Source organism: Nannobrachium achirus, assembly GCF_963921795.1.
Source record: "Nannobrachium achirus genome assembly, chromosome: 4".
NCBI lineage: Eukaryota > Metazoa > Chordata > Actinopteri > Myctophiformes > Myctophidae > Nannobrachium > Nannobrachium achirus.
The window spans coordinates 9,207,736-9,231,825 of NC_137813.1; the positions used below are offsets into that span (position 1 = coordinate 9,207,736).

The 24,090-nt window shown below is 43.5% G+C and overlaps 1 protein-coding gene across 7 annotated transcripts in view; it reads right to left on the reverse strand.

Annotated features, from left to right (window-relative positions):
- Positions 1–6,184: 6,184 nt before the first annotated feature.
- The window catches only part of tbc1d16 (TBC1 domain family, member 16), a gene marked incomplete at both ends in the record, with an annotated part of 94,466 nt that continues 76,560 nt past the window's right edge, over positions 6,185–24,090 (reverse strand). For all 7 annotated transcript variants that reach the window (XM_080725047.1, XM_080725041.1, XM_080725043.1 and 4 more), the window contains 3 exons: positions 6,185–6,493; positions 12,213–12,359; positions 22,590–22,769. In XM_080725047.1, the coding sequence (XP_080581173.1) occupies positions 6,185–6,493; positions 12,213–12,359; positions 22,590–22,769 (636 nt within the window). The remainder of the gene's footprint in view (positions 6,494–12,212; positions 12,360–22,589; positions 22,770–24,090) is intronic.

Consider the following 24,090-nt stretch of genomic DNA (forward strand, 5'->3'; position numbering starts at 1 on the left):
ACACACACACACACACACACACACACACACACACACAGTGAAGCACATTGTACAGCACAGCAGAGAGGGATACTGTAGAGAAAGAAGTGCAGATACATTCATGTGGACACGATTCTATTGGTGCAGAACAGTGGACAGTGTGGACAGACAGTGTGGACACACAATGTGGACAGTGCCATGTCCTCCAGTCCACACTGGAATCCATTACAAAGTGAGAGTTGGAAAAGAAAGGATTGCCGGGGCGAAAAATACGAAAAGAAAAAAGAACAAAAGAACAAAAACAAAGCAACAACAATAACACTGCAGTTGATTTCTTTCCACAGCCTGATTAAACACAGGAGAGCCAACAGGACCGCGGTTGGTACGCCTGGGTAGTGTTAAGTGTTCTCTGGCCAGGAGTGGAGTCACATTCATACAGCCATAAACACACTAGCCTGGCAAGCCAGCCTCATACCGTGCATTCACTCACTCGTTCCTTCCCACAATATGAGTCTGGACTTTAATTGGCCTATAGGCAGCTTGAAAAGTGGGCGGGAGTACTTGCCTTGACAGACAGACTCCTCTAACCAATCAGTGTAGCAAAACATCTCTCAGCCAGTCGGAAGAACGGCAAAAAATATTTTCGGCCGATGAACTCCACTAGCGCATACTCCGGTTCCTTTTTAATTGTTGTAATTAATTCCAACTCTGAAAATAACTTCACTTATTGCTTGTTTTATCGTTTCAGCGTTAACTGTTACACTTGTTGCATCGAGGGCAGTCATGTTGTTTTGAAAATGCTGCAGCAAGCATCTACGTCACCATCTATCTACACATGGACCAATCAGCTTTTCACTTGTTGTGCGGACAGCAGTTGAAACGCAGACACTGATTGGCCCCTATCAGAAAATGATCAGGGCCAACTTCTCATACTCGGTGCCTCTCTGCTGAAGTCCAGACCTCATACTGTGAGGAGGAGGAATGAGTGAACGCCCGGGGGGGGGGATGGCCCGCCAGGCTATAAACACACCACAGTGGAGTCACATCCATACAGCCATAAACTCCACAGGGGCAGCCGTGGTTCCTAACCTTTATTCATCCCCCCCACACACACACCCAGCGCTCCAAATACTTCTCATATGGCCAAATAACAAACAACTTAATGGTTGATCTACAAGCTCAAAGCGCACCACAATGCAGATGTAGATTTTTGCCATTTTTTAACATTTTTGAACAATTTAGTGCAAACACGTTTCAAAGATCTTTCGTGATCTTTGACGGATTTCTCAGCGGTCCGATTCCTTAGCACTTCCCTTTAACCATTCATATAGAGCAGGGGTTTTCAATGTTTTCAGGCCAAGGACCCCTTAGCTGAGAGAGCGATGAACATATTGTATAATATTGTGATGCAGATTCATAGATTTGCAAATCACAGATTTCTTAGACAGCACTGTCGACATGTTGGAGTAATGTGTATTTTCAGAGATTTAACCACTTGAACCGTCACATACTTAGTCTGGTCTTCTTTTCCCTCTACAAAGCCTCATGCTGCGAGGCGTTGTAAGCTTGTAGATCTGCTATTTTTTGTTCTACTCAGATGCTAGTGTTCAAATGGTTATTGTAAAAAACATGATCCTATCACAAAAAGATTTAAAGACCCCTGCTAGAGAGGGTTCCACATGGAACCTTACAGGAATGTAACTCAGGGGTCTTCAACAGGGGGTTCGGGACCCCTAACCATTTGAACCCTAGCGTCCATATACTGAGAGCTTTAGCTATAGTATGTAGTTGGGAAAAGAGCAGACTAAGTACAGAGTGAAATGTCAAGTTTTATATTGACGGTTCAAGTGGTTAAATATCAGAAAACACAAATTGACATGAATCCAAAATACACTGACGATTGTGCTGTCAAACACTTAAACTATATGGAATCTATGAACAGGTGGGGGTCCCTGCTTCATCTCTCTCTTCAACTAAGGGGTCCTTGGCCTGAAAACAATGAAGACCCCTGCTGTAACTGTCTAACTGATAGTGTACAAGTGTACCATTGTACACTCTCACGGTGGTCCTTGACATGAGAAAGTTTGAGAACCACCGGTATTCTAATTGTATTGCAGATGTTAAGTCCACACAACCAGTTCTGACAGTGCGATAAAAAAAAAAAAAGAAAAACTGGTTCCAAATACGGTTCCTACTGTAAATGTGATGGAACCGATTCCGCGTTCCTCGAAGTTGGATCCGATTCCTCCGGTTTCCGGACTCCAACCCTACAGCGGACAACAGGTTTGGAACCAGTGCCAAGAGGGGAACACATTCATGTCTGTGTGCTCTTAACCCATTTAGGGATAGAATTATTGAATGCTTCAACCAGTGAAAAATAGCAGATATACAAGCTCGTAGCTTGTAGATCTGCTATTTTTGAAAAAGTCGTGAAAATGTGTGAAAATCTTTGAATATTATGTATTTTCAAAGCGAACGTTTGTAACTCAAATTTTGCTTCTGGGGGTGGTCCCTGGAACGAAATATTTTGAGATGGGGGTCCGTGGCCAAATACATATAATTTTGGGGGTCCTTCACATGAAAAGGTTTGAGAACCACTGACATAGTAGTCTCTCAAGAACAGACTAACTGAGCTCCAGTTAAGTGAAAAGGTCCTTTTTTTTGACGATGGCTGGCCAGATTGCTGACATAGAAACATAGGTTTTTCTAAAAATCTTAGAAGGATTCAAGACACTTATAGAATCGGGTCAAAATTCAAATTTTCACAATTTTTCAAAAATAGCAGATCTACAAGCTCACATCACGGCACCGCTATATAGATATTGTATATCTGCTATTTTTCAATAGTTAAAGCATAAAACAATGATACACAATAATGCGTACCCGTTCTAAATGGGTTTTAATATGCATCAGAAAACTCCATCCGTCTTCACATTTCAGCTGCTGTTGCTTGGATGGGAATAGCTGACACATTCATTTATTCAGTATTACATCCAATGTAAAAAAAACAAACAAACAACTGCTGATCTGACACTATGTGATGTTCAGTCTGTAGAGAAGTCATACAAACAAACACTCCTCACCAACATCTGAGTGAGACAGTGGTTCTCAAAGTGGGGTCCGGGGACCCCCTGGGGTCCTTGAGGTAAACTTTGGATACTTCAGATACTCCCATCGCCAAGCGTTGGAGCTTGTGGACATTCTATTTTTGAAATATCTGGACAAAAAAAATAATAATAATAATTTTAACAAAATATTTTCAGGTGGGCCAAATATGGGCCTACAGTACATGTAGGGGTCCTTGACATGAAAAGGTTTGAGAACCACTGTGAAGTAATAAAGGAAACATCCTCAGCCCTATTGTGAATGTGAGCATTTTGTGGTGTAAAAGAAAACATTCTTAATCTCTGTTTTTGGACCGTGAGTGCTTTTCAGCTAGTTGTACCCTCTATAATAATACATGACAAATTGCTCATGCAAGGATTATAGCCGTATAATATTGCTAAATATAGTCTGTAATTGCAGAAAGTTTTAAACGCAAACATACACACATCGCTGACCGGGAAAACAAAAGAAACCAAAAGAGAGAAATCAAAACAAACTTGAAATGTACCAAATAATTTATCTCATAAACCTTATTTGTGAGTCGACCCTTATCTGGGGGTTTATATGGACAGGGGCTCGGATCTCATCTCGTGTCCATAAAAAAAGGGCCCAGGCCGTGCACTAAAAGTTGAGATATGCACACACATAATTTGATTATTCACACAAACATTCCATTGTGAGCATGTGAACGACTTTTATAAAGTTCAGTGAATGAAGCCTCTTCAGTCTCGTGTTGAACCCTTTGCGTGAATTCAGTCCAGTTCAGTCCAGTCTCCCCTCCACCTCCCACCCCCAGACCCCTGAACCCAACCCCCTTCCAGGGACGTGCTGGGCCCCTGATTCAGCCCGGGAAATAGAGTTGGAGAGGCCCTCATTACGCGCTATAGAGAGAGATCTCTCTCTATTAGCGCAGCTGCTACTTTGCCATTTCAGATCATGACAAGTGCATGGGCCAATTACATGAGTTATATTTCGTTGTTGTCTGGTAGAAACCTTGTATGTCCAAAACCGTTAGTTTTGTATTTATCATTTTAAAAATGATTTAAACTAGTGAAAACAGCCGATCTACAAGCACACAACGGCTGTTTTCATTACTTTTTGTGCGACGGCCTTGTATGATGAAGCAGGGCTTCACTTTGCGAAAAAATGTATAAATTTGAAACTTGGAGATACAAGGTTTCTGCCCGACAGTAACCATTTACTTTGTTGGCCGCCCAGCCCCCAAAATGGAACTAAGGCCGACATTTTATTTTATTTTTTTTTCCTAATGGCCGGCCTGGACTGGCCGGGAATGAACCGGCCGTTCGGGAGTTGTCCCACTTTTCCCAATGGCCAGCACGTCCCTGCTCCCCACCCCACCCCCCAGACCCCTGAACCCAACCCTCTTCCCATGACCACGTTGGAAGCGCGCCAAGTTTAGCGGCAGCCAGGCTAACAAACCTGATTTTATTCTTTTTGGAGCAGCAGCAGAATGGCAGATGATTGTCCATTGTCCTCCAGCAGGAAAAGAGTTCTTCTTTTTTCCCCTTTTATTTAATTAAAAAGAAAGAAAGACAAAAAAAAAAAAAGCTCTTGGTTATTCCGTCCAGCAGCAGAGCATCATGGGTAAATGCCCCATGGAGTCACGTTGTGACATCACTCCGAATACATTCTGGTAAGACAGGGTGCAACGCCATGCTACGCTTCACCGTACCACGCCACACCTCGCCGCACCTCGCCATGCTGCACCTCGCCACAACAATCAAATGGCTCTTTTCCTCTGCTGAAGCAGTGGTTTCTCAACCTTTTCAGGCAGTGACCCTCAAAATAATCATATTTTAACTGGGGACCCCCTCACCCTACAAGCACTAAGAGTTGAGGCATTACATTTTGTATAATACGGTTATTAGCAGATCGGTTAACAGCAGATCTACATGCTCACAACGCGTCGCAATGCGAGGCGGTGTGAGCATGTAGATCTGCTATTTTCACAATTTATGCTTCTAATATTTGACAATTTGGCCAATGTTTAATTTGTCATTTTAGATGTATTAAAAGTCCTTAAATTGTCACTTTAGAAATGTGCACATACCCTCTATACACTTAAATGTTATGTTGGTTTGTTTACTGTTGAGTGAGAAAACACAATGTTTCACATTATGTTAATCGTCTGGGGACCCCCCAAAATATTTTGGGGACGTCCCTGGGGGTCCCGACCCACAGGTTGAGAACCACTGTACTAAAGCTCAATACATACTCCTTCCGACGTCAAACTTAAAATCGGAAAAGGGACGTGATATATAACTACACAAGGATGTCATTCCGAACTTCGGATTGGGGTGGTCCCTCAGTATTCGTGCACCTTTCAGGTGTCCAGACTCTCCAAAACTAATTCGTTTGGAAAGACTTTCTGAACCCCGGCATCAGAAAGGAGTATGTATTGAGGCTTAACCCAGAACCCCTTTTTATGTTTACCTTGTAACCAGACAGGCTGCACACTCGTAACCACGCTGCAGGATCTATTATACCTGCCAAGGTCTTCTTCATTCCTCGAAGAAGACCTTGCCAGGTCGAAACGTGGGTTTCGTTTTAAATAAATGATCCTGCATGAGTGTGTGGCCTTTTTCCTTTACCTTCATGCTTACTTAGCAAGGTCAGCAGCACCTCACCAATACTGGTGTGCGTCGTGCGCCTTCCCCCCGTTTGTTTGATACATTGTAACCAGAACCACCCCAGAAGGGAATGAACTTAAATTGCTGCGACATATGAGCTTGTAGATTTGCTATTTTCGCAAAAAAACATTTCAAGCATAAGTTGTGGGTTCTTAGAACTCAGGGTTATCAGTACTACCCCCTGATCATGGGCCAAATTACAGTAGGTTCTGAAAACCTTATCTGAAACCCAGCCGTAGCGTACACATGGAATCAAACCCAGAATGCATGAAACGACACGTTTCACGGCACACAGCAAACGGGTTCACTTAAAGGTTCTCATAGCGGAAAAGAGCCTAAAAAACCTCCTTCAGATGGCGATGGCGAAACGAGGAAGGCCGTGAGACCTCAGTGGTGACGTCCCCCATACCTCACACAACCTCAAGCCCTCCACTAAACTCATCTGGACCTCACGACTGTTTCCGGAAGGTGAAAATGTCCCGGGCCTTGGAGGCCCTCTTGCCCACGGGCGGCGGGGTGGCCGCGGGGTTGGGGGAGGGCGAGGGCGTGGGCGAGGGGGAGGGCGAGGAGGAGTGTGGCTGGGTGGGGGTGGAGGTGCCTCCGTAGGGGCAGCTCTGGGAGTCCGGGTGCTCCCCGGAGCACTCCACGGTGGGGATGTAGCGGCTGTCCCACATGCCCGGCCCGCACAGCCTGCACAGGTCATGGAGGCTGCAGGGGATCCTGGGCAGCAGGCGGAACTGGTAGAGCAGGCTGCGCGCCTGGAAGAGAGACGAGGTCATCATTAGGATCTTATTGTTTTTGTTTGTTCATAGATTTTCCTTCTTTTTTTAACCTATTATCCACCTGTTTACAACGTCCCATCGTGCATTGCGCAGAAGCTGTGCGGCATTTCCGGCGTCGCAGCCGAGAGTGATCTACAAGCTCACAGCGGTTGCATCTGCGACACGGCGTGAGCTTGTATGTCTGCTGTTAACCGGATGTGTCCCACAAATTAATGCTACAGTAAATTCACGCGGGAACAGGTGGATAGGGTAAGTGATTTCACATTTTCAACCTATGTTCATATAATTGGTCCTCACTCAAAAATAGCTTTTCTTTTTTTTCTTTTTTTTTTTTTCTCAGAGGAGGGCTGTGGGCAGGTCAGAAACCCATCGTCTTGTGACATCATCGTTTGCCAATCCAGCTTATAGAAACTGCAGGCTTTCTATTACTGAAAAGTTGCAATTTTAAAGTGGAAGCCATTGTTCTCGCGATAATAAAAATCTAAATATCTTTTTCAAAAATATTGATTAATTTTTTTCTTTTTTGGAAAATGATGATGTCACAAGACGATGGATTCTGAACTTCCCACAGCTCTCCTAGGAGACTTGGACTGAGTAGAAAAAAATTGTGATATTTTATCATGAACATTAGTGAGGACCTATTATATGAAGACAGGTTGAAAAGTGGTGAACTACTCCTTTAAGGTTCAGTTTTCATGTAGGTGACAGGCGGGGGGGGGGGGGGGGCTTCCTCCAATGGTGCGCGTAAGGCCCGCCCCCACTCAACCATGATTGGAGGAAAACCTGTCACCCAACACTTTTGGTGGAGCAACTGAAACTGTTTTTTTCCTCCTCACAGAAGTCCTAATATGGAGCAAACACTCTATAACAGTGTTTCTCAAATGGGGGTATATGTGTACCCCTAGGGGTACGCGGAGGTACTACAGGGGGTACTCAGAAAATACCTTCAAAAAAGAAAAGTAGTATAAATCATGCTTGTTCATAGTTAAATAATCAACTACAATTGAATTAGGAGGGGAAAAACATTTACTGTTATGTTTAATGAAGACAAATGGAGAAACTTGATATGAGCCTGAGTTGTTAACTCAAATTACATGGTACCAGGCAACTGGGATGTGTTTTAAAGTTGTTTGGAAGTTATTGACATGAAAACTTGACTGAAATGTTATGACCACAGTGTTGAAAACGAGAAAAGGAGGCACCGTTTGAAACTCTTTCACCCCATTTCTTATTTGTTATTTTATATTCTTGAAATGGGGGTTTTATCATAGCATCATATACCACTATTTATTTATATTTTTTTAATTGCAGTTTTATAGGCAAAATGTTGTTGCCGGGTAAAGGGGGTACTTGGATTCAGAAATCATGGAAAGGGGGTACTCAAGCCAAAAAAGTTTGAGAAACACTGCTCTATAGTAACTAGTACTATCAGAACATAGCTCCACTTTGTTATTATTTGAATTAAATCACTAACCCTACCTTTAAGACCTGGACCCACTTAAACCATTATTTATGCTTCTAACTATAAACAAATAGCAGATATACAAGCTCACAGCATGGCACCGAGTGCCGCACTTCAAGCTTGTACTGTAGATCCTCTCGTTTGATGCAGTCGTTCAAATAAAGAAGGCATGTGTCTGTGGAATGGGATTCTCTGAAGCCAGATTGGAACTCTTTTTTTCCATTACCTTAGAGATGGAACTCAGAATTGAAATCGGGCGGTACAATAGTTGCCAGGGTCTAGTTTACTGCCTTTCTTTGTGCAGGGGCGTTACTTTTGCTAGTTTGAAGTCCATGTGGGACATGATGACCCTGTTTGATAGATAGGTTTATTATGGGTGGGTAATGAATGATTGGAGCAACGGAGGCGGCTGAGTCTCAGGTTGGACATTTGGACAATGTAAGAAGAACACTGTGTCAATCCATTGAATGTACTTCATTATTTATGCAATATGTCCAATATCCAAAAATAAAAACTGAAATGAACATTCTGTACCTTCATAATTATGTAAAGAAACTGAACAATTACCACTGCCCTGGTGGTGTCTCAACCCATTGTACTTGGTCACACAATGGGCACATAATCTAGCCTAGCGTCTGGCTCCGGTGAGTCATTACGCACAGCAACAGCAGCGGCAGGCCCGGCACCACAGGGGTGCCAGAGGGGGCCTTTCACCCTCAGTTGCAAATCCTGCCCCCTCTGTTTAAGTTTTGTATTGTCACTGTCAGGCAGAAACTTTGTATCTCCAAGTTTCAAATGTATCGTAAAGTAAAGCCCCGCTTTATCTTCCAAGACTATCACACAAAATGAGTGAAAACAGCAGATCTACAAGCACACAACGCCTCACGATGCGAGGCGTTGTGTGCTTGTAGATCGTCTATTTTCACTAGTTGCAATAATTTTTAAAATGATAAATACAAAACCAACGGTATTGGACATACAAGGTTTCCACTCGACAACATCAAAATATATATTGTTTTAATAAACAATTGAGATGTGCCCCCTCACTATTTTCAACTGCCCCCCCTCAGTCATTTCATCCTGCAGCCGAGCCTGAGCAGCGGACTCAGAACCCAATGAGGTTCTGACATCCTGATCTGATCTGAAACCCAGCTGTACTAATGAGACACGGCACGCTTGGCTTAGTTATTATAGTGGACAAAGAGCTGTGGAGTACAGGGTTGACAACTACCTGGCATTCTAACAAGGGACACCTGGCCGTAAAGGACGCCCAGAAAAAGATACAGTACAATCTCTGTTATATCAAAAAAAGTACTGTTTTGTATGGGGGCACATACCACTTAGGCATTGCCACACAGGCATGGATGCCTGACGACCTTTACCGCGTGTCACTCCCCATCTCTACCCACCATTTCCTGTCAGTCTATTGTCCTCTCAATAAAGGCATAAAAGCCCCAAAAAACAAATCTTTAGAATGTACAGTTTTTTGTTTATGTTACATTAACCACTTGAACCCCAACATCTAATTTTCTGCGGGCGACATTAGCCAAAAACAGCTGATCTTTTGTGTCAAAAAGATTTGGCGTAGACAGAAATTTAATTACAGCACGTATACAGAATGAAACGTTTGAACTTGCAAGATGTGTGTCATTGATTGATTCTCCAATAATCAAGGAACAAAGTGTGTCCCTCGTCACTTCAATAAAAGGGACACGTGTTTTAGTTTCCGAATAAGGGAAGATTCCGCATTTCGAGGGACCGTTGGCAACCCTAATTTAGCAGGAAGCAGAAGCAGAGATAGGTAAAAAAAAGAACATGTTTTTTCTAACTGCCACCATTAATGCAAAGCAGAAAAATAGTGCAGACGCAGGTTTTAAGATAAGGTCACACAGCGACAAAGTCACTGATGCGTTATATGACCTCTGGAGTAGAGCAGGCTGTTCCACAGAACTACACATGCAAAATGTCAACCACACAACACCTCAGCATGGCAACACCAGCGCAGGCTGCTCACCGTGCACGTAGCAGCAGGAACACAGCATGCATAAACATGAGGAAGCGCAGCACACACACGCACGCGCGCACACACACGCACGCACGCACACACACGCACGCACGCACACACACACGCACACAAGCACACACGCACGCACGCACGCACACGCACGCACAGAGGAGCAGGGGGGGGGTCAGATCATAAATCTGGGCATGACATGCCATGGCAGCATGCATTCAGCATCTCCTACTATACAGTCTATCAAGTCCTAGTTTTTTTCTCTCCCCCCCACCCTGCAGCATCAGAGGAGGCTGCGGCAGAGAGAGCACATAGCACAGCTCTACACAGAGAGAGAGAGAGAGAGAGAGAGAGAGAGAGAGAGAGAGAGAGAGAGACAGAGAGAGAGAGACACAGACACACAGCGCTACACTGACTCACAATGAATGAATAGTAAATGCTACATCAGATAACACATATTGTAACTGTCGGGTGGAAACTTCGTAAGTCTTTACAGTAGTTATTGCGACCGTAGGTGGCATTTACTGTGAAAACCTGCAGCCCCTGTGCGTGCGTGAGTCACGCCTCATGTCACACTCATGTCCCGCTCTCATGTGGTCTATGACGTCAAAGATCTATCAGCCGCTCCTTTGACCTTTGACACTTGAGCGGGCTGACGGGAGTGTCAACAAAGTGCCGTTCTTCCGGCGTTTAGGTCTGTCCCATTGGTCAGTGCCCATCTGAAGCCCATGTGTTGAATACCAGCTTGGTGCATCAGCAGCGGATCAATGATGCTCCGGTCGTCATCGTAACACTGCTTCCTGTTTTGTTTTTCCTTAACCCATTATGAACGAGAAACCTCCCACCAGTGAGAAATCCTGGGATTTCTGAGGTGTGATTTCTGACGGCAGCCACAGCAGGGGTTCACGAATACTTAAAGGAGTAGTTCACCACTTTTCAACTTGTCTTCATATAATAGGTCCTCACTAATGTTCATGATAAAATATCACCATTTTTTTCTACTCAGTCCAAGTCTCCTAGGAGAGCTGTGGGAATTTCAGAATCCATCGTCTTGTGACATCATCATTTTCCAAAAAAAAAAATGTAATCAATATTTTTGAAAAAAATATTTAGATTTTTATTATCGCGAGAACAATGGCTTCCACTTTAAAATTGCAACTTTTCAGGAATAGAAAGCCTGCAGTTTCTATAAGCTGGATTGGCAATCGATGATGTCACAAGACGATGGGTTTCTGACCTGCCCACAGCCCTCCTGTGGGCAGGTCAAAAAAAAAAAGAAGCTATTTTTGAGTGAGGACCAATTATATGAACATAGGTTGAAAAGTGGTGGAGTGCCCCTTTAAGTAGTGGTACAATTCGGGTATATACCGAGCTGAATACGACTGATTATCTGGCTGATTATCTCATGTCTATGCAGGTTTATTTACTGAATATACATGTCATAGAATGTAGTATACCTGTCCGATAATCTCTCTTTTCACCCAGTGCTTTTTATGCTGTTACCCCTCTGGCCGGGAACACATTTTTGGGTAGTCCAGTACATATACACTATACAGTATCTAGCAACATTTGTTTTGGTGATTTTTGAATATCATTTGACCAAAGTTTTCTGAAAAACAGGCTTTAGAATTGAGTTTTTAGGATCGGCCTCAGGCCTAATTAACATGGGAGTGGATGGGGGTTATGCTGCTTACTGCTACATGTCTGATCGTGCCCTGTGTGTGTGTGTGTGCGTGCGCGCCGTGCGTGCGTGCGTGCGTACGTGCGTGCGTGCGTGCGTGTGTGTACCTTCCTCAGCACCAGCTCTCCGTTCATGTGCATGGAGAGGTGTGTGTGTGTGTGTGTGTGTGTACCTTCCTCAGCACCAGCTCTCCGTTCATGTGCATGGAGAGGTGTGTGTGTGTGTGTGTGTACCTTCCTCAGCACCAGCTCTCCGTTCATGTGCATGGAGAGGTGTGTGTGTGTGTGTGTACCTTCCTCAGCACCAGCTCTCCGTTCATGTGCATGGAGAGGTGTGTGTGTGTGTGTGTACCTTCCTCAGCACCAGCTCTCCGTTCATGTGCATGGAGAGGTGTGTGTGTGTGTGTGTGTACCTTGCGCAGCACCAGCTCTCCGTTCATGTGCATGGAGAGGTGTGTGTGTGTGTGTGTGTGTGTACCTTCCTCAGCACCAGCTCTCCGTTCATGTGCATGGAGAGGTGTGTGTGTGTGTGTGTGTACCTTGCGCAGCACCAGCTCTCCGTTCATGTGCATGGAGAGGTTGCTGAAGTGCAGCAGCATCTGGTCGGTGGCCAGCTGCTGCTCCGTCACCTCGTCACCGTACAGCACCATGATGGACACGCACAGGAACAGGTGGAAGTAGTCTGTCTGCACAGAGAGAGAGAGAGAGAGAGAGAGAGAGAGAGAGAGAGAGAGAGAGAGAGAGACAGACAGACATTAGCTCAAAGATGTTTAATTAATGAAGATAGCTCATCCTCATTGGATCCACTAGAGTGTACACAAATCCTACAAATAGACTCCTAAGTGGGCGCCGCCTCTGACGGCAAATCTCACGCAAGTCCTGTTTACTGGTGCTATAGATCCCGCGAGAGTGTGTTGCTGGGACAGCTAAAGAGCAATAATAAAGTTTACTTTAGTATGACAATTTTGTTAATATTATGTGGCTTGTGATGATCTGGTCCAATATTTAGTTCAGTGACTATAGCTTCTGAACTATTATTTTGCTCTGTGTTCACATTAGCTCTCCCACTGTAAATGAATAGACTCCAAACATGCTTCCGCCTCCTAAAAAGGTATCTACCTACGTCACACAGAGACGGGAAGTACAGGTCTTTTGCACCCTCTTGCTATCGCCCTCTTGGATTAGCCCCTTCTCAATTCAGAGTGCGCACACTTCAAAGTGCAGGCCTAGCTAGGGTAGGGTGGGGTGTCGGGATGGGACGATACGCGATGTTATCGTTTAACGTGATGAAAAAACACTCGCGATAATCGTATCGTGGCGATTTCATTTATTGTGATATCGTCCTCCGTCATGCACTGGGATCAATTCACCTTTTATTTGCCGAGCTGCATATCTGTTACCACTTAAACCTTCTAGAATTGGTAAAAGGTAATTATAATATCCATACTTTATACAGTCTTTTTTCCCCTCTTTATCAAATGTCTTTGCCAAAAAATAGCCGATCTACAATCTCACAACGTATCGCATTGCGACGCGTTGTGAGCTTGTAGATCGGCTATTTTTTGGCAAATGTTCCACCCTAGGATAATGAATTTAGATTAGCACGATAATATCGTAAATCACGATTTCTTTTGTCACAATAATCGTGATATGAAGTTTTCATATCGTCCCATCCCTAGTGGGGTGTTGCCCGGTGGAGTGCACATACAGCAGGACACATAGCCGGGGAGCCACTGTGCCAAAATGAGAGAAGACCTGTGATGTCATGACATACTCCAAATTTTAGTTTTTCCTATTAATTTGGTCAATAAGGTACACAGAATGAGAGGCCTGCTCTGCTGGAAACACTGCGAAAAAAGTTTCCCATTGACTTCACTATACTGGAAAAAAACACACCAAAAAAAGGAGCATGTGAGGGGTCAAACTAAGGGTTCTTCATGATTCTGAATCCATTGCAAGCATTTGTTTTGCATGAAAAACATTCCTTGGGCTAGATTTCAGCCTCTCAAACCTGTGAAAAGTGATGAGTCATCACTTTTCACCGTTATTTTGGTCCGTTTTCTAGCCCAAGGAATGTTTTTCATGCAAAACAAATGCTTGCAATGGATTCAGAATCATCAAGAACCCCTAGTTTGACCCCTCACATGCTACTTAAAGCATATTTCTTTTGGTGTGTTTCTTTCCTGTATATTGAAGTCGATGGAGTGAATATACAAATGGCCATAACTTTTTTTCACAGAGTTTCCGGCAGAGCAGGCCTCTCATTCTGTGTACCTTAATGACCAAATGAATAGAAAAAACAAAAATAAAAAGTATGTCATGACGTCACAGGTAAAACCCTATTCTTTGAGCTTTTGGGCCTGTGGCTCCCCGGCTAACATGTTTTGCCTGTGAATTGGGACAACACTGCTGAACGCGGAGCCGAGCCGAGGGCTTCCAAAATAAAACAACAAAAAAGTTCATTCCAATCCGTGCCACAAAAAATAAGTTTGAGGGCTCTTTTGGGGTTGAACATTTTAGACGATGGACATTTTAATGGCGGACACTAGGTTTGATTTGTGTTGAGTCGAGGTGGCGCGTTGCATTGGTGGAACTCCGCTATCCAACGAAGTGCTTGAAGCGTCCATCAGCTGTATTCTTAAAAACGGGGGGAAATAGTTCACATTCAGAGGGTAGGTTTTGAAGGGGTCTACGAAATGGGACAGTACTCGGCGCGCCCCAGTGACGTCATCATCGCACTTGAAACCCGCACTTCGTAATGTCCAAAGTTTTCCCCAAAGCTTTTCATTTCAAGGACACCCAGTTTGAGATGCGTAATGTGATATGATTTTTCATCTCTGGGATCTCAAGCTACTGTAAAATACTTAACTTTCTAGTCTACAATTTAGGGTCCATTTGCTTCCATTTGTACAGTCACAGTGACGGACCTTAAATACCAGTAATTTAGTCTGGGGACACCTTGGACCCTCTCAAGGACCCCTGGGGACCCCATGCAAACATTAAGTGGCTATAGAGTGACATACATTATCTTTATCGGTTTTCACCAAAAACAAAGCATCACAAAATACACAGGCCTAGTTTGAGGGGAAATCTTGGCAGACACATTTTCTGAATTTCTGTTTTTTTTTTTTTTTTTTTTTTTTGTATAAAGACTTTGGAAGTACTTTAACACAATGGACAGAATGTGCTGATCTACAGTAAAGGGCCCCATTAGGTATTGAGTCTCTTTGGGATCCATTTCATATAATATCGCTCTCTCTGTTTCACAGTCATCTTCTTGGATTTAGGTCCATTAGGGGCTCAGGAACTGAAATGTGATGGAAAGGTTCACAACCTGACCTCTGGTTCTGGTTTCCTGGGGATCCAACCACTTTCATGACCTCACAATAGTAAGTTAGCTTGTTTAACTCCTCAGACACCTTGTTAGTAGCATAACCTTTGACCGTACTACCTGTACTGTTGAGAAACATAATAATAAAAATGTAGGCTTTTAGCAGACACTCTTAACTCATTCGTAGTTTACGGCCGTAAAGCCCGTTAATTTCTCTATGTCTTTCACTGCCGGCTTCTCCGAGTCCTACCTGTTAACGTGGGCGCTCGTCCAGTTCCCATCGTGCGTGATCGGACACTGCTCGTGTGTTCGCGTATTCCATCAGCTTCTCAAATCCGTTGAAACTTTTTCAATTGATCAATAAGTTCTCCATCTGTAAGCCGCGGAGTGTAGACAGTAAGCTGGGCCAAAATAGAGGACGGACTTCCGCTTCCGGTTCAGGGACTCCAATGTTAAAGTGGTCCGCTCAATAATGTGTCCGTGTAGAAACCGATCACGGAGCATTAGTTCCGGCCTATTTTAGTTGCGATTCGATAAAAAAATGTTTTTTAATTAATTTTTATTACATTTACGGGCTCTACGGGCATGGCAGAGAAGGGGTACAAAGGGGTATTTTGATGGCAGAGTTTGTGTTAAGGGCTTTGCACACAGACAAGTTTTTTCGCACGGAAAAAGGACGATTACATTCTTTTAAAGAAAACAATGATTCTCTATGACCTCATGCACACCGGCTCCAAATTTGCCATGCGGCAGGTGGCTGCGGCTGTGCGTTTTTTCCCCCGATCGAACCCAGTTCGATTCGTGCGTCTTGTCGCATATGCGGTAAAAACTCATTGACTCTTTTTATGACTCCTTTTGGGATCCGCAGTGTGGATTCCGCACAGCCTTGCACACCAACTCCAATGTGTTTTAATCATGCAGCAAACGGAAAGAAACGCAACGGTCCTGTGTGCAAAGCCCTTTAATCCAGAGCGACTTACAATAAGCAAGTTGATACAGTACATCAAATGCACATAAATAGCAATCTGGGATCTTCTGTAAACCAATAACCTATTGTCAGTCTAAAAGTAGAATATCCACAAAAAACAAAAACAAATCTATAATCTGTACATTGAAACTATATACAGTACCCTATAGCATGCCAGGACAATGAGCTGGCATCTGTCAACATACTGTAACATGCTATCTGAATGACATTTTAGCCTTTGCAAGAGCCTGTGAGGTCGTCGAGGCTATAGTAGAGCAAGCAAGTGCTACGGCAAGTTCATTCCACAGTTTGGGAGCCAAAAGGGACAAGTATCTGGGATGTGTGGAGCGTGGATAAAAAAAAAGTATTCAATCAATAAATCAGTCAATCATTTACCAGGCATTTTGTACTGTACAATATGTCTTGTAGACCAGGGGTCTTCAACGTTTTCAGGCCGGGGACCCCTTAGTTGAGAGAGAGATGAAGCAGGGACCCCCACAACCTGTTAATCGATTCCATAATAGTTTCATCCTTTGACGCCACAATGTATGTTGTATGTATTTTGGAATCACGTGAATTTGTGTTTTCAGATATTTAACCACTTGAACCGTCAATACTTAATAAAGGTGACCCTTCACTCTGTAGTCTGTGAAAGTCTGTTAGTCTGCTCTTTTCACCCTCTACACCAAACCTCTTTGCCGAAAATAGCCGATCTACAAGCTCACAACGCCTCGCAGCGCGAGGCGTTGTGAGCTTGTAGATCTGCTATTTTTTGCTAAAGTTCTCCGAATATGGACGCTAGGGTTCAAGTAGCTAATATAAAAAAGGAGAAAAAAAGACGATTTGGAGGACCCCCTGTAGTAACTCTGAGGACCCCTAGGGGTCCCGGACCCCCTGTTGAAGACCCCTGCTGTAGACCAATCACTGCCCAGCATACTCAGGCCAAAACATTTCCCATGAAAGACAAAGTTAACAATCTGGAAGTGAAATCAGAACAATGAAAGGGCAACATCTTCTCCAAATGCAACTTAAGAATGTAATGAAATCGCAAACCACCTCAAGTCACTGGAGGTATTCTTCAAATAATGGAAACAATTTTTTTTGTCTATTATTTCTGACCAGTTTTCAGCCAAAGCCCAGAAAAGATGGACCTGATTTTTCCACTGCAGATTCTATCATGAATCGATCAGGTTTCTTTGTCTTCCCCATAAAGAGCTCAGAGACCATCTTTGACATCATGAACAGGGGCGTCAATTGGGTATGGCAGGGGTATGCAGCTGCCATACCCTGGGTCCAGGGGAGAAAATAAAAGTTACTTTTAAATATAAATCCATGAATATCTTTTTGTCTATCTGCGCTGGTTATTATGTTGTTACATTTACAGTAAAATAACTACAAATGCAAAGTTTTACAAAATGGTCACTTTAACAAGGTATTATAATTATATTCTCCACACTTGTATTCTCCCCATCTTGACAAAATGGTATATTCCCAGGTTCCAGGTCAGCTGCACAGGTGCAATGCATTATTGTTAATTGTGGCACGATTACTAACATGCTAAGTTTAGCTGCACTTGAACTATAGTTTCTATCTATTGTGAAAATAGCCGATCTACATGCTCACAACGCCTCGCAGCGCGAGGCGTTGTGAGCATGTAGATCTGCTATTTTCACAATAGAACCGTGTTATACAAAATGTAATGCCTCTTTTCCATGAGGACTCTCATCTTTGCCATACCCTAGCTTTTGCTGAACTGACGCCACTGATCATGAAGGAGTTTTCTTCTCTTTCTTTTCTTTCCAGTCCAGTCAGTTTGCTGCCAGCGGCGCTCACTCTCACTCTCACTTCTCCTCCTTGGGATTCCCTCAAAAGGAAATGGAGGAGATATCTTTTCCTCTTGAGTGAATTCTCCATTTCTCTTGGTTTCTTTTTCTTTCTCCTCAGCCAGTAATTTAGTTTGGGAGGAGATCCAATTTTTGCAAAGGAGGACAGTATCAAAGTACATTTAGTCAAGGACTGTACTTAAGTCGATTTCTTAGTTACTTTCACTGTTTACGCACGTATTTATTTTGTTATGGTTTAATACTTTACTCCACTACATATTGAGAGTCAAATATTGTACTTTTTACTCCACTAAAATGATTTTAAATCTTTAGTTACTTTGCAGATTTAGATTATAATTACAAAACATACTGTACATTAATTAATTAAGCTCTATACACTACAAGGTCACAACCCTTGTTGTGACTATGTATTTACAGTATGTATATATATTTTGATGCCAATACTTCTGCACTTTTACTTAAGTAAAAGTTTGATAAAGGGTCTTTTACTTGTAACAGAGTATTCCTACATTGTGGTATTGCTAAAAAAAGGCGGTGTGTGAATGAAGTGTTCAGTCACACATCTCCACGTGTCTGTTCTCTTCACATCATTCTCCTCCACTGCAGCCTGGCTGGGTGTTTGGTACTGTCTCTGTCCGCGGGAAACCTTGTATGTCCAAAGCAAAACCCTTTACAAAACATAAATACAAATAACCGGTGTTCCAATGGATCCAGCATTGTGAGCTTGCAGATCGGCTATTTCTGCCACTTGTTTTAGACACACTTTATACGACAAAGTAGGGCACTAATTTACAAAGAAAACCTTTGAAATATGGAGATACAAGGTTTCTGCCTGACAGCAGAGTTATGCTGCTTCTCCCAGTCCAAACCCTCACTCTGTGTCTGGCTGCATATCTGTGTGTGTGTGTGTGTGTGTGTGTGTGTGTGTGTGTGTGTGTGTGTGTGTGTGTGTGTGTGTGTCTGGCTCACGTTAGCTCTCTTCTCACGCTGTTTTCTTTGAGAACAAACTTCACGCTGTTTGCTTGTTGTCTCTTAGATTCATGGCCTGGTGTTTCTGGCTTCATTCTGATAGTGGTTTGTGTACAGTATTATCCCATAAGACATGAACAGCATACCGTATAGCGCACGTCTCAAAATGTCCCAACTCACAAGTCAAGGAGGACTTGACTTGTGAGTTGGAAGAAGTGAGGCTACCTTTAACATATTTCTGTCTTCACTAGGCCGACAGGTCGAGAGGCAAAGACTACTATGTCTTTGCCACTGTTCCCATTAGTGTGTGTGTGTGTGTGTGTGTCCGTGCATTCGTGCGTGTGTGTGTGTGAAAACACAGACGGTCATTTCCGCTAAATAGATTTCCCCCCATGACCATGAATACCCTACAGCAGGGGTCTTCAATGTTTAGTCGAGAGAGAGATGAAGCAGGGACCCCCACAACCTTTTCATAGATTCCATAATAGTTTCATTGTTTGACAGCACAATCATCAGTGTATTTGGGATTCATGTAAATTTATGTTTTCTGATATTTAACCACTTGAACCGTCAATACTTAATCAACCTAACCTTTCACTCTGTACTTAGTCTGCTCTTTTTCCCCTCTAGACCGAAGCTATTTGCAGAAAATAGCCGATCTACTTGTTCTGCTATTTTTGGCTAAAGTTCTCAGAATATGGATGCTAGCGTTCAAGTGGTTCATATAAAAAAGGAGAAAAAAAAGGTTTCTATCACTCAAAGATTTGGAGGACCCCCTGTGGTAACTCTGAGGACCCCCTAAGGGTCCCGGACACCCTGTTGAAGACCCATGCCCTACAGACCCTGATGACCCGGTTCTCCCTGAAGATGTGAATGAGATCTCTACCCGAACTATCCTAAGACTAGTCGATTTCCGCCGGCCCGGTCACATTCTGGAATAATAAGGGTGCGTTTTTACTCAGATGATGGGTCCTGGATTCCCACTTCTCAAATTCCTCCTAGTTTCATCAGGGAGTTGGATGATTCTCTGCGTACTTCCACTGTTCTTACCCGCGAACATGTTTGTGAGAGGCAGGGTACTGTTAGGGATGACATCTTGCTGCTTACGTAATCTTTTCGTCATTTCTCATCCTTCCTCATCGTTATAAGCCTTTGGATTAAGAATGTCTGTTTGGTAATTATTGTTGTTTTCGAGAAGTTTTCTAACTAGTAAGACGACTCAGGGCGACAAGGTCGCGCCACAGTGATGTGGACATCAGGGATGTGGACATCAGTGATCTCCATATATGGACATAAAAGGGATTTGTTTCCCTGGCATCACAGGGATCTCCCTATCTCCATATATGGGCATAAAAGGGATTTGTTCCCCCTGGCATCACAGGGATCTCTCTAAAAGGGCATCATTAATATTGATGACATCAGAGAACTCCATATATGGTCATAAAGGGATTCTGTTTGTGTGACATCACAGTGAAGCCAGAGCGTGATGTCAGAGCGGCAAACCCATTCTGTTAAGAGTGGTTCCCCTGACATCACAGTGACATCAGAGCAAACCCATAGACCGTAAAAATGTGTACACGTCTACACAGACGGACACGGACAAGCTGGGGCGTTTCTCATAGTAAACTGAGACCTTCTAACCAATTGGGCAAGAGTTTTAAACCTCAGAAGTCTCAAACCCAAGACAGGAACCTGACATTGTGAATATTGTTTATCAAATCCTTGACACAATGACTCATGAGTGATACAATGACTGTATGTCGGAAAGTGCATTTGTGCTCTTTTCATGTCACCAAATAAAATCAATCAATCAATCAACCAATCAGCCAAACGCCATTTGAATTACACCTACACGAGGCACCACAACGTACAGCTTTCTATGACTCAATGGTTTGTATATTGCATTGTATATTGGCCCTGTTGAGAGACCTTTATGAGAAAATGTCATTATTTGTCAAGAGTCACGCACTGCTGTGGAAACATACGCTCACAGCTGAGAATGCACCACTCACCATGCATAATTCACCAGCAAATTAGAAACAAGACAAGTATACATTGAGTGTATAGCCTCACACATAAACGCCACTGCACAGTGAATTCCTCAGTAGGCCTATTAATCTAACTCCCAAGAATGTACAAATGGAAGCGTTCAGAGTTACTGTGTACACTAATGTAGATGTTTTAACTGCATGGTAGTCGGTGTTGTACTTATCCTATAGACGCCTGAACTTGAACATGGGGTGGGGGAGTTTGACACCAGTGTTGGGAAAGTTCACTTGAAACATGAACTAGTTCAAGATCAAGTTCAAAACTTCTAAAATTAACTAGTTTGTTTCATAGTTCATAGTTCCACATTTTTAACTAAAGTTCATGGTTCCTCAAAATGAACTAACTTAGTTCTTTTTTATTTTATTTTAACCAAACATTTTTTATACTTTTGGCTAAATGTATACATTTTTTTGACGTTGCTGCAAGCTATATTGTCAACATTATTGTCAAGGCCAGAAAGGAGTACGTACATCCCATTTACTTTTGCAATTTCCGACAGGCTCAATCAATTTGCATACATTCACACAAATGTTAGTAGTACAACAATAAACAAAGTGGACATTTTTGCGGGGAAATATCCAAACATTAGGAACATTTCTTGATGAAGTTGACAATTTAAAAATGTTGGGGAAAAGGAACAACCTTTCCCAAGAAGACAGTCTATTATTACCTTTCTTATTGCACGGCCATTTATTATTTTATTGTCCAGTGCACACTATTATCTCCTGCACGTGGCTCTCCAGACAAAGGTGTAATATTTGTGTACCGGTTAGATATGGACGCCATAAAGGCAAACATTGTCAGCAGAATATCTGGGGACAAACCCACATCAGGAGCACCACGTCCTGCACGCGAGTTTCTAAACTCTAGGAGAGCTAAGGGAAGGAGCGCTCGTTTTCACCAGCGTCGGCAGGTTAGCATTTCACCAGGTTAGCATTCACCAGCATTAGTTTTACTGAGGTTAAGGTTAGGGTTAGGGTTAAGGTTAAGGTTAAGGATAGATTTAGGTATTGGTGCACCTCTGCCGCGGTCCAAGTGACAACAATGGAGCGCTCCCAACCTCCGGTTCAGCCAATCACAAGCTTCAAAAATGAGTCCGGGGCGTGGTTTTCCCTTAGCTCTCCTAGAGTTTAGAAACTTGCGTCCTGCACTGCCTCTAGGATCACAGTTCAGTGTTGCCAGATATTGCAAGAGAAATAAGCATCCAGGTCTATGAAGACAAGCCCCGAAGAAGTGACTACTAGGCCACACGAGCACGTTAAATGCAAATGTTTGAAAATAGACGATTCTACAAGCACACAACGCATTGTGAGCAACGTGTTGTGAGCTTGTAGATCAGGTATAAACAAATTAAAAATAATTCTTGAAAGAAGTGAAACATTATTTTCAGATACATACACAATACAATACATTTTAATTTGGAATTGTTTAAGAACTTATGGATGTATGGGATGTCAAGGCCAGGAAGTATTTTTTTTGCCACTAAGTAGGCGTTCCCGCATAACTTCCTGGTATGATGCAAGGAAGATCAAAGAAGGAATGGACACCGACGTCATTTTAGGCTCCATGGCCATCCGCCATGACACTTTGGGTGGCGGAAGTGGCACCGGAGGTTCGGTGAATAACATTAGCGGTGCCACTTCCGCCACCCAAAAGTGTCATGGCGCATGGACCGTGGTGTGCCAACTTCCGGGTGGGTGTCTTCTCCTTCTTTGAGCCTTCTTGATATGATGATACCCTCTATAGAGGGACATACCTGGTAGTGTGCCCAGCAGGCCTCCCACATCCTCAGGGCCTCGGTGTCGGGGAACTCCCTCTTGAAGCAGAGCAGGATCCAGCGGTGGCAGAACAGCAGCTGCAGGCCGTCCTCCCCCAGCAGGGTGAGGTGCTGGTGGAAGCAGGGCAGCATCAGACGCAGCAGCTCCCGCAGGTACATCTGGAGGCCAGAGAGACAGAGAGATAGTCAAACACGTTGTTCTCAGTGGAAGCAGCTCCCGCAGGTACATCTGGAGGAGAGGAGAGGTTAACGTACTGCCGTGAGAGAGCTTGTGAAATGGTACAATCCAAGGTGCTTTACAGAGAATGTGCATTATATTCACCCATTCACACACACACACACACACACACACATTCATACACCGAAGGCGCAGGTGACCATGCAAGGCACCAACCTGCTCACCGGGAGCAACTAGGGGTTCAGAGTCTTGCTCAAGGACTCTTCGACTCCCCTCTGTGTTCTAAGGCTGTTTCTCTACCCCTGAGCTGCCACCCCTTGCCCCGTGCCACCCCCTTGTACAGTTACTGTCTGCTGTTTTTGAGAGACACATTTTTAAACCATTGTTCTAATTCAGTGTTTTTAACCTTTTTCATATTAAGGTCCATTATCTATTGGACATTTGAGCCACGGACCACCATTCGATGAGACTTAGCTTCTCAGACCCAAAACAAAAATGTTGTTGCTGTATTGATGTGGTACCATAGATAACAGGCACCCTCACAAAAACATGCAGTAATCCTGGTCTCTATAATGCATAAAATGAGACAGAGAGAGAGACAGACAGAGACAGTCAGAGATAGTCAAACTGTTGTTCTTAGTACAGAGTGTGTGGGTGCAAGTCCTGAGCCAAGCATAAGGACATGCATCTCAATACGGTATGACATTTTGACTATGCATGCATGCACCTCATGGTACTCTAGCAGCTCAAAAGGCATTTGAAGCCAAACGTCCGACCTTTCAAAACAAACTGGTCAGGTTACTACTAGACCTCCCCACTACCTAGGACTCACCTAACACCTGCTCATTATGCTCTAGGGTGGGATGTCTCAGGGTAGAGGGCAGAGTACAGCAACTTGCAATGGGCCTGGTTCTCAGGATGCTCAAGTGAGCAGTGACCATGTACTGTATGTACCTGTCAAACTAGCCTGGGATCACTTCCAATATCCGGTTTCTGATCCGGTCGGGAGCGAAAACAGCCCACCTCATTTTGTACAGATTGGCCGGAAATACCAAACCGGAATCAGTTTTAACCAAAACATTTTTCCCTGAGCTCAAGGGCATAATTTTAGGACCTACCCAATAAAACCCTTGATGTGGCGTAGTTTTGCTTATTTTTTGAATAGTTCGTTTGGTATATCAATCTTGTAGTCCACTCCGTAGCGACTGGCAAGACTACACTTCTCGAGCATTTAAATAGGGATTGGGGAAAGTGACGCCGCTTCTTCTGCCTGTTGCAGAAGAAGCGGCACAGTTTAACTCA